Raw genomic sequence first — 11,142 nt, 5'->3', positions numbered from 1 at the left:
AATCCTGGACACAGATTTCCAAAGCACCACTTAGCGGGAAGCTGCCACCTACTGGGGATACAATTGTAACAGAAAATCCAGTCCTTAAGGCTAAAAGCAGAGAGGAGCCACCCTTCATGAGCAGACATCAAATCATAGCACCAAAGATGGAAATATTTGGTTCAGAGTGGTTATTCTAAGAAAAACTGGCCTTGACCCTTAGGTCTTCTAGCATTTTGTTTCAACTTTTTTTTTTTTTTTTTTTTTTTTTTTTTGGTCATTTCTGCAAGAAAGATTTCTCGCTGTCACATCGGAGATGCTTCTGCAGCTGGCTCTTTTGCCAAAAGGAGAATTTTGGCATGGACATAGTCTACTATGAGTGGGAGAGTTCACTTGTTCTTGTTTTTCTCTCTCAAGCTTGATCACCTCCTTTTCTCTGATCTCTTTCCTTAGTATTCTTCCAGCATCACTAGTTAACGGTCCTAGGAAGCTCACACGGAAACGAGTGCCAAGAGCAAATGGGCGTGGGGGGAGATTAGAGGTCTACTTGCTCTGAAAGGGGATGACCCTTCTAAAACATGTCCCATTCATTCAACAAACATTTACAGGCATCGTCTCGGAGCCAAAGGTGGAGTTTAGAATTCTCCATGTAAACGATCATTCGGTGGCACAGCCCTGCCCGCTTGCTGACATGGGGAGAGAGACCCCAGCGGACACCTTGCTGGACACAGTCGTGAAGAGGAAGCTGATGGGAGCAGCAGCCAGCGAGGAGCTGTGCAGTGTGACTCTCAGACTCACCTCTGAGGACAAGGGTCTCAGAAGCAGCTGCAAGCCCCCCAGGGCACTGCTTGTCCACACGGGTGAAATCGCCCAAGCACCTTCTCCCGGCAGGAAGGCAGGGATGGGCCGTGCTGGGTCACCATCAGAGAGATCTCCAGAAGATCCCGGATCTGGGTTCCTGAGACAGTCTGTTGGTCAACATGGGGCTGAAGCCTCTTTTAAGGGAGCCCAGAATCTCCACCCCGTGGTGAAAGTGGACACAGGATATAGAGAAGAGGCCCAAGGCAATTTCCTCTCCGAGCCTGATTCACCGAGTTTGATTCCAGATGTCCTTATCAGGTACAACTTTCCCCACATGGCTCCAGTATGTTCTGTGGTTGGAGGGGTCTTGGCACAGGAAATTGGAGCAGGCTCTGCCTCAACAAGACCTCCCTCGTAACAACTTTCCTTTCAGTGGCGTAAATGAGAATGGAAATGTGGCGTGCCTGGGCCATAAGACAGCCCAACTCTGGAAGCCAGAAACGGCTTGCAGCATGACCGAGTGTACCCCCTGTTGCCCGCCCCCTTGCAAAAGTATCTTCCAGTTGAGAGGAATTGTTGATTTCATGACAAAAATTTCCCGTGAGAAGGAGGCCAAGCAGATGTCTTGCCGGGATGGACCAGCTGGGTTCCCTGATTGCCTTTTTGCTGAGGCTGTTTAGGATGCTGCATCCCCAGGCCTGACAGTTCCCTGAGTGTTAAAGTTCCCTTGCTGTCAGGGTATCACCAGCCCTGTGGAGGACTATGGAGATGCCTGGCAAAAACAGCTCTCTGTGGTTTACGGGCCTCTTGCTACCTTATTGGACTTATTTTCCACCTAATGTAGTGGAATCGTGTGTCTTTAGAAGGCCAAATAGGGCTGGAGAGATGACTCAGCCATTAATGTTCCTCCTGCCCCTTGTTCTCCCCCTCCCTCCCTCCCTCCCCCTGCTTACAAATAAATAATAATAATAATAATAATAATAATAATAATAATAATGTTGAAAGGAGCGGGCATGGTGATGCATGCCTTTGATCCCAGCACAAAGGAGACACAGTTAGGAGGATCACTGTGAGCTTGAGGCCAGCCTGAGACTACATAGTGAGTTCCAGGTTAGCCTGGGCTAGAAAGACACCTTACCTCAAAACAAAAAACAAAAAACAAAACAAAAAAAAAAATTAAAAGGCTAACTAAAAATTACGCTGAGTTGTGTCACTGTTGGGCACATACGCAAAGGACTCTACATTGTATGGCAGGGATACACATTTACAGATACTCTTTCACAACAGCAAGGAAATGGGGCCAGTCTAGATGTTCTTCAACAGCCGAATGGATAATTAAAAATGTGGTACACAGACACAATGGGGTTCTATTCAGCCATAAAAATAAAATGAAATTATGAATTTTGTAAGAAAAATAGATGGAGCTGGAAAATATCTTATTAGATGAGGTATTGTTAGGCTCAGCAAAACAAATACCATATGTTCCTTCTCCCATGTAGATTTTAGTGCTGCTGTGGGCATTGAGCAAGGAAGCCCCTCTGGGCTCCCGCTAGGCTGACAACCCACCAAGCCAGTGGCTCTCAGTTCTTCTCTTACTAGCAAATAATAGACAAACACAGACACATAAAAAGGTAGCTTCTGTGAGATTTGTTTTGAGAGAGACTAAATACAAGAGAGAGTAGAAGAAAAGCAGAGAAGCTTCAGAGCTCAGGGGGCCCCACCCACAGCAGTGAGGGTCCTGAGAGGGAAAATAGGCCAAAATCCAACTTGGATAAGGTCTTCTTCTTCTATTCTAATTGTTTTTTTCTTCTTTTTTCTTTTCTTCTCTATTTTTATTTTTTTTATTTTTTATTTTTGGAGCAAAAGGAAGATGCAAATAGTGAGAGAGAATGGGCAAACCACAGCCTCCAGCCACGGTAAACAAACTCCAGATGCATGTGCTACATTGTACACCTGGCTTACGTTTGTCCTGGGGAATCAAACCTGAGTTTTAGCCACTAAGCCATCTCTCTGGCCCAGCTCTTTTAATTAAGTATCTAAGTGGGATGAACTTTATTGCTATGTTCAAATCCATATGAAAGACTTGGATTGGTTGGTGCACCGGGGAGGAAAACACAGACTCAGAAAGGGCCCACCAAGGGTGAGGGGAGACCTCAAAAAGTTAAGAAGGAAAATCACAAAGCTGCTTGTTCCTAAACCCCTCATCTTGAATCGGACTAAAGTTCTTTCCTAGTCACACCAAATTAGGGTAGCATCTCCCTAAAATGGCTACCTGAAAAACCAGGTACCTTCCTCAAATTTGTAGCACAAGATTCAAAATATTAAATATGTGTCTTCAAATGTGAGTGTAGGTAGAACCAGGAAAGGAGAAAGGAGTTCATGAGATGGGAAAATAGAGGCTTTAAGGAAGGGGGCTGTGGAGGGCGTGGGGTCACATGAAAAATGAAAGGGGAAATGGGAATTACTGGGTGTAGAAGGCAAGAGGGGAAGGCAAGGTGGGGAACTAGAGGGAGAAGGGGCAATTGTGTATGAAGTGATAGCTTCTATTTTCCTTGATATTTCCTCAATACTGTGTTTAATTATATTAGATATTATAAACAAAAATAAAAGACCAATTCATGGCTGGCTGGGGGCAAAGGCCTGTCTACGTCCAGGATGTCATAGGTAGAAAATGACTGCCACAGATTTTAAGTCAATCTGGTCTACTTAGTGAGTTCTAGGCCAGCCAGGCCAATGTAGGCAAATCCGGTCTCAAATATAGAAAAACAAATATTAATAATAATAATAATTTTAAAATGTCTTATTCCAGAGGAATGCCAAGAAGCTCACCATTGGGGTTGGAGAGATTGCTGAGTGGTTAAGGTACTTACCAGCAAAGCCAAAAGACTCAGGTACAATTTCCCCACAAACGATGTAAGCCAGATGCACAGAGTGGCACATGCATCTGGGGTACATATTCTCTCCCCCTTTCTCTCAAATAAGTGAAAACAAAACTAAAAGAAGCAGAAGAAGAGGAGGAGGAAGAAAAGGTGGTGGTGATGGTGGTAGAGGAGGGGGAAGAGGAGGAGGTGGTGATGGTGGTAGAGGAGGAGGAAGAGCTGGTGGTGATGGTGGTAGTGGAGGAGGAAGAGGAGGAGGTGGTGGTGATGGTGGTAGTGGAGGAGGAAGAGGAGATGGTGGTGATGGTGGTAGTGGAGGAGGAAGAGGAGGTGGTGACGGAGGTAGTGGAGGAGGAAGACGAGGAGGTGGTGATGGTGGTAGTGGAGGAGGAAGAGGAGGAGGTGGTGATGGTGCTAGAGGAGGAGGAAGAGGAGGTGGTGGTGATGGTGGTAGTGGAGGAGGAAGAGGAGGTGGTGGTGAGGGTGGTAGTGGAGGAGGAAGAGGAGGTGGTGGTGATGATGGTAGTGGAGGAGGAAGAGCTGGTGGTGATGGTGGTAGTGGAGGAGGAGGAGGTGGTGGTGATGGTGGTAGTGGAGGAATAGGAGGAGGAGATCGTGGTGATAGTGGTAGTGGAGGAGGAAGAGGAGGAGGTGGTGATGTTGGTAGTGGAGGAGGAAGAAGTGGTGTGATGGTGGTAGTGGAGGAGGAAGAGGAGGTGGTGGTGATGTTGGTAGTGGAGCAAGAAGTGGTGGTGATGGTGGTAGTAGAGGAGGAAGAGGAGGAGGTGGTGATGGTGGTAGTGGAGGAGGAAGAGGAGGTGGTGGTGATGGTGGTAGTGGAGGAGGAGGAGGAGGAGGTGGTGATGGTGGTAGTGGAGGAGGAAGAAGAGGTGGCGGTGATGGTGGTAGTGGAGGAGGAGGAGGTGGTGACGGTAGTAGTGGAGGAGGAAGTGGAGGTGTTGGTGATGGTGGTAGAGGAGGAGGAAGTGGTGGTGATGGTGGTAGTGGAGGAGGAAGTGGTGGTGATGGTGGTAGTGGAGGAGAAAGAGGAGGTGGTGGAGATGGTGGTAGTGGAGGAGGAGGAGGAGGAGGAGGTAATGGTGGAGGCGGAGGTGGAGGAGGAAGAGGAGATGGTGGTGATGGTGGTAGAGGAGGAGGAGGAGGAGGAGGTGATGGTGGTATTGGAGGAGGAAGAGGAGGTGGTGGTGATGGTGGTAGAGGAGGAGGAGGAGGTGGTGGTGATGGTGCTAGTGGAGGATGAAGAGGAGGTGGTGATGATGGTGGTCGTGGAGGAGGAAGAGAAGGTGGTGGTGATGGTGGTAGTGGAGGAGGAGGAGGTGGTGGTGATGGTGGTAGTGGAGGACGAGGTGGTGGTGATGGTGGTAGTGGAGGAGGAAGTGGAGGTGGTGGTGATGGTGGTAGTAGAGGGGGAAGAGGAGGTGATGGTGGTAGTGGAGGAGGAGGATGTGGTGATGGTGGTAGTGGAGGAGGAAGAAGAGATGGTGGTGATGATGGTAGTGGAGGAGGAAGAGGAGGAGGTGGTGATGGTGGTAGTGGAGGAGGAGGAGGAGGTGGTGATGGTGGTAGTGGAGGAGGAGGAGGAGGAGGAGGTGGTGATGGTGGTAGTGGAGGAGGAGGAGGTGGTGGTGATGGTGGTAGTGGAGGAGGAAGAGGAGGAGGTGGTGATGGTGGTAGTGGAGGAGGAGGAGGTGGTGGTGATGGTGGTAGGGGAGGAAGAAGAGGAGGAGGTGGTGATAGTGGTAGTGGAGGAGGAGGAGGTGGTGGTGATGGTGGTAGTGGAGGAGGAGGAAGAGGAGGTGGTGATGGTGGTAGTGGAGGAGGAGGAGGTGGTGGTGATGGTGGTAGTGGAGGAGGAAGAGGAGGAGGTGGCGATGGTGGTAGTGGAGGAGGAGGAGGTGGTGGTGATGGTGGTAGTGGAGGAGGAGGAAGAGGAGGTGGTGATGGTGGTAGTGGAGGAGGAGGAGGAGGTGGTGATGGTGTAGTGGAGGAGGAAGATGAGGAGGTGGTGATGGTGGTAGTGGAGGAGGAGGAGGTGGTGGTGATGGTGGTATTGGAGGAGGAGGAAGAGGAGGTGGTGATGGTGGTAGTGGAGGAGGAGGAGGAGGTGGTGATGGTGGTAGTGGAGGAGGAGGAGGAGGTGGTTATGGTGGTAGTGGAGGAGGAACAGGAGGAGGTGGTGATGGTGGTAGAGGAGGAGGAAGAGAAGAGGAGGAGGAGGTGGTGGTGATGGTGGTAGTGGAGGAGGAGGTGGTGATGGTGGTAGTGGAGGAGGAGGAGGAGGTGGTGATGGTGGTAGTGGAGGAGGAGGAGGAGGTGGTGATGGTGGTAGTGGAGGAGGAAGAGGAGGAGGTGGTGATGGTGGTAGTGGAGGAGGAGGAGGTGGTGGTGATGGTGGTAGTGGAGGAGGAGGAGGAGGTGGTGATTTTGGTAGTGGAGGAGGAGGAGGTGGTGGTGATGGTGGTAGTGGAGGAGGAGGAGGTGGTGGTGATGGTGGTAGTGGAGGAGGAGGAAGAGGAGGTGGTGATGGTGGTAGTGGAGGAGGAGGAGGAGGTGGTGATGGTGGTAGTGGAGGAGGAAGATGAGGAGGTGGTGATGGTGGTAGTGGAGGAGGAGGAGGAGGTGGTGATGGTGGTAGTGGAGGAGAAGGAAGAGGAGGTGGTGATGGTGGTAGTGGAGGAGGAGGAGGAGGTGGTGATGGTGGTAGTGGAGGAGGAGGAGGAGGTAGTGATGGTGGTAGTGGAGGAGGAAGAGGAGGAGGTGGTGATGGTGGTAGAGGAGGAGGAGGTGGTGGTGATGGTGGTAGTGGAGGAGGAGGAGGTGGTGGTGATGGTGTTAGTGGAGGAGGCGGTGGTGGTGATGGTGGTAGTGGAGGAGGAGGAGGTGGTGGTGATGGTGGTAGAGGAGGAGGAGGTGGTGGTGATGGTGGTAGTGGAGGAGGAGGAGGTGGTGGTGATGGTGGTAGTGGAGGAGGAAGTGGAGGAGGTGGTGATGGTGGTATTGGAGGAGGAAGAGGAGGATGTGGTGATGGTGGTAGTGGAGGAGGAGGAGGAGTAGGTGGTGATGGTGGTAGTGGAGGAGGAGGAGGAGGTGGTGATGGTGGTAGTGGAGGAGGAGGAGGTGGTGGTGATGGTGGTAGTGGAGGAGGAGGAAGAGGAGGTGGTGATGGTGGTAGTGGAGGAGGAGGAGGTGGTTGTGATGGTGGAAGTGGAGGAGGAGGAGGTGGTTTTGATGGTGGTAGTGGAGGAGGAAGAGGAGGAGGTGGTGATGGTGGTAGTGGAGGAGAAGAGGAGGTGGTGATGGAGGTAGTGGAGGAGGAGGAGGAGGTGGTGATGGTGGTAGTGGAGGAGGAACAGGAGGAGGTGGTGATGGTGGTAGTGGAGGAGGAGGAGGTGGTGGTGATGGTGGTAGTGGAGGAGGAAGAGGAGGTGGTGATGATGGTAGTGGAGGAGGAGGAGGAGGTGGTGATGGTGGTAGTGGAGGAGGAAGAGGAGGAGGTGGTGATGGTGGTAGAGGAGGAGGAAGAGGAGGAGCTGGTGATGGTGGTAGATGAGGAGGAGGAGGAGGCAGTGGTGATGGTGGTAGTGGAGGAGGAAGAGGAGGAGGTGGTGATGGTCGTAGTGGAGGAGGAGGAGGTGGTGGGGATGGTAGTAGTGGAGGAGGAGGAGGAGGTGGTGGTGATGGTGGTAGAGGAGGAGGAAGAGGAGGAGGTGGTGATGGTGGTAGTGGAGGAGGAGGAGGAGGTGGTGATGGTGGTAGTGGAGGAGGAAGAGGAGGAGGTGGTGATGGTGGTAGAGGGGAAGGAAGAGAAGGAGGTGGTGATGGTGGTAGAGGAGGAGGAGGTGGTGGTAATGGTGGTAGTGGAGGAGGAGGAGGTGGTGGTGATGATGGTGGTAGTGGAGGAGGAGGAGGTGGTGTTGATGGTGGTAGAGGAGGAGGAGGTGGTGGTGATGGTGGTAGTGGAGGAGGAGGAGGAGGTGGTGATGGTGGTAGTGGAGGAGGAGGAGGTGGTGGTGATGATGGTGGTAGTGGAGGAGGAGGAGGTGGTGTTGATGGTGGTAGAGGAGGAGGAGGTGGTGGTGATGGTGGTAGTGGAGGAGGAGGAGGAGGTGGTGATGGTGGTAGTGGAGGAGGAGGAGGTGGTGGTGATGGTGGTAGTGGAGGAGGAGGAAGAGGAGGTGGTGATGGTGGTAGTGGAGGAGGAGGAGGTGGTGGTGATGGTGGTAGTGGAGGAGGAGGAAGAGGAGATGGTGATGGTGGTAGTGGAGGAGGAGGAGGAGGTGTTGATGGTGGTAGTAGAGGAGGAGGAGGAGGTGGTGATGGTGGTAGTGGAGGAGGAGGAAGAGGAGGTGGTGATGGTGGTAGTGGAGGAGGAGGAGGTGGTGGTGATGGTGGTAGAGGAGGAGGAGGTGGTGGTGATGGTGGTAGTGGAGGAGGAGGAGGAGGTGGTGATGGTGGTAGTGGAGGAGGAGGAGGTGGTGGTGATGGTGGTAGTGGAGGAGGAGGAAGAGGAGGTGGTGATGGTGGTAGTGGAGGAGGAGGAGGTGGTGGTGATGGTCGTAGTGGAGGAGGAGGAAGAGGAGGTTGTGATGGTGGTAGTGGAGGAGGTGGAGGAGGTGGTGATGGTGGTAGTGGAGGAGGAAGAGGAGGAGGTGGTGATGGTGGTAGAGGAGGTGGAAGAGGAGGAGGTGGTGATGTTGGTAGTGGAGGAGGAGGAGGTGTTGGTGATGGTGGTAGTGGAGGAGGAGGAGGTGGTGGTGATGGTGGTAGTGGAGGAGGAGGAAGAGGAGGTGGTGATGGTGGTAGTGGAGGAGGGGAGGAGGTGGTGATGGTGGTAGTGGAGGAGGGGAGGAGGTGGTGATGGTGGTAGTGGTGGAGGAATGAGGAGGTGGTGATGGTGGTAGTGGAGGAGGAAGAGGAGGAGGTGGTGATGGTGGTAGAGGAGGAGGAAGAGGAGGAGGTGGTGATTGTGGTAGAGGAGGAGGAGGAGGAGGTGGTGATGGTGGTAGTGGAGGAGGAAGAGGAGGAGGTGGTGATGGTGGTAGTGGAGGAGGAGGAGGTGGTGGTGATGGTGGTAGTGGAGGAGGAGGAAGAGGAGGTGGTGATGGTGGTAGTGGAGGAGGGGAGGAGGTGGTGATGGTGGTAGTGGAGGAGGAGGAGGCGGTGGTGATGGTGGTGGTGGAGGAGGAAGAGGAGGAGGTGGTGATGGTGGTAGTGGAGGAGGAAGAGGAGGAGGTGGTGATGGTGGTAGTGGAAGAGGAGGAGGAGGTGGTGATGGTGGTAGTGGAGGAAAAGGAGGTGGTGGTGATGGTGGTAGAGGAGGAGGAAGAGGAGATGGTGGTGATGGTGGTAGTGGAGGATGAAGAGGTTGAGGATGTGGTGATGGTGGTATTGCAGGAGGAAGAGGAGGAGGTGGTGGTGATGGTGGTAGTGGAGAAGGAAGAGGAGGAGGTGGTGATGTTGGTAGTGGAGGAGGAAGAGGGGGTGGTGATGGTGGTAGTGGAGGAGGAAGAGGAGGAGGTGGTGGTGATGGTGGTAGTGGAGAAGGATGGGGAGGAGGTGGTGATGGTGGTAGTGGAGGAGGAAGAGGAGATGGTGGTGATGGTGGTAGTGGAGGATGAAGAGGAGGAGGAGGTCGTGATGGTGGTAGTGGAGGAGGAAGAGGAGGAGGTGGTGGTGATGGTGGTAGTGGAGGAGGAAGAGGAGGAGGTGGTGATGGTGGTAGTGGAGGAGGAGGAGGTGGTGGTGATGGTGGTAGTGGAGAAGGAAGAGGAGGAGGTGGTGATGGTGGTAGTTGAGGTGGAGGACGAGGTGGTGATGGTGGTATTGGAGGAGGAAGAGGAGGAGGTGGTGATGGTGGTAGTGGAGAAGGAGGAAGAGGTGTTGATGGTGGTAGAGGAGGAGGAAGAGGAGGTGATGGTGGTAGTGGAGGAGGAGGAAGGAAGGAGAAGCAGCAGTTTGCCTATCATAGAACCTTAATGACTGCTGGGGGATAAGTACCTTCCAGAGGCCTTGGCTCAGTCCTTCCAATACTCCTGAGTTAAAATGATGCTTATATATTTCTGGATATTAAGATTACAAAGTTAAAAAAAAAGATAAATTTTCCTCTCTGTGGCTTTCTACACCCAGTAATTCCCACTTCCCCTGTTATTTCTCAGGTGACCCTGTGCCCTCCCCAGCCCCGTATCTTAAATCTCTATTTTCCCATCTCATGAACCCCTTTCTCCTTTCCAGGTTCTACCTATACTCACACCTGAAGACTTATATTGAATATTTTGAAGCTCGAGATACAAATTTGAGGAAGGTGACTGGTTTTTCAGATAGTCAGTTTAGGGAGATGATACCCTACCCTGGCGTGACTAGGAAAAATTTTAGTCTGATTCAAGATGGGGGTGGGGGTTAGGAGCAAGCAGCTTCCTGATTTTCCTTCTTAACTTTTTGAGGTCTCCCCTCAACCCTTGGTTGGCACATTCTGAGTCTTTGCTTTCCTCTCCCGTGCGCCAACCATAAGTCTTTCATATGGATTTGAACATGGCAATAGGGCTCATTCCACCTGGATGCTTAATTAAGATATTGGCCAGGGAATGATGTCCACCCCCACTCATGCCATCCTTTACCCCTGCCTTCATGGAGCTTCCCCTAGAGTCTGGGAGCCAAACTAAACCCTTTCCTCCCACTACAAAAAGAATTATCTAGCTGGGCATGGTGGCACATTCCTTTTATCCCAGCACTCAGGAGCCAGAGGTAGGAGGATCACTACAAGTTTGAGTCCATTCTGAGACCACATAGTGAAATCCAAGTCAACCTGAGGTAGAGTGAAACCCTACCTCTAAAAACCAAAAAATAAAAATAAAAATAAATGGACATTCAGACCCAGTGGGAAGTCCATATTATAAACTGGCAATTTGAACATTCTATAACGAATATCATAGGTTAGTTCAAGATGGTATTGATAATATAGAAGCTCACAGAAATAAAAACCTGACCACATTTTGTCAAGAAACCCAAAACCTTGCAAAACAAAGTGGGAAATAGGAAAACAAAATGCTTTCACCAAGGATAATTATATTTAAAGATTAAAGTCAAGAGTACTTGCTTTAGTCAAGAAATAGGAACTAACTCAACTCCACTGGGCACACCACTGAGGTATTCATGATGAAAACCAGACATCTTGGGCTGGAAAGATGGCTAAGTGGTTAAAGTGTTTGACCGCAAAGCCGAAGTACCTCCGTTTGATTCCCCAGGACCCACATAAGCCAGATGCACAAGGTGGTGTATGAGTCTGGAGTTTGCAGTGGCTGGAGGCCCTCGTGTGCCCATTCTCCCTCTCTCTCTATCTGTCTCTTTCTCTCTCACTAAAGTAAAATATTTTTTAAAAACCAGACATTTTAGAAGATGAATGACCATTCTGGGCCATATGTGCCATACTAAAAGGCTGGGCTTTACTCTGAGCCATGGTATTGGA

At 51.4% G+C, this 11,142-nt stretch overlaps 1 protein-coding gene and 1 pseudogene across 1 annotated transcript; both read right to left on the bottom strand.

The window, feature by feature from the left end:
- Nucleotides 1-4,445: 4,445 nt before the first annotated feature.
- On the bottom strand, nt 4,446-6,396 carry LOC123458600 (annotated as a pseudogene).
- A 42-nt stretch (nt 6,397-6,438) lies between these two features.
- Nucleotides 6,439-8,952, bottom strand: LOC123458601 (basic proline-rich protein-like; the record flags this gene model as incomplete). Its single annotated transcript, XM_045142972.1, has 3 exons — nt 6,439-6,902; nt 7,229-8,230; nt 8,799-8,952. Coding segments are annotated over 3 exons (1,620 nt in total), but the record flags the coding sequence as incomplete, so codon positions are not given.
- Nucleotides 8,953-11,142: the final 2,190 nt, after the last annotated feature.

The sequence above is a fragment of the Jaculus jaculus genome, chromosome 2 (assembly GCF_020740685.1).
Source record: "Jaculus jaculus isolate mJacJac1 chromosome 2, mJacJac1.mat.Y.cur, whole genome shotgun sequence".
In the NCBI taxonomy this organism is placed as follows: domain Eukaryota; kingdom Metazoa; phylum Chordata; class Mammalia; order Rodentia; family Dipodidae; genus Jaculus; species Jaculus jaculus.
The sequence above is the reverse complement of the archived record's forward strand: the minus strand, read 5'-3'. Positions and strand labels throughout refer to the sequence as shown.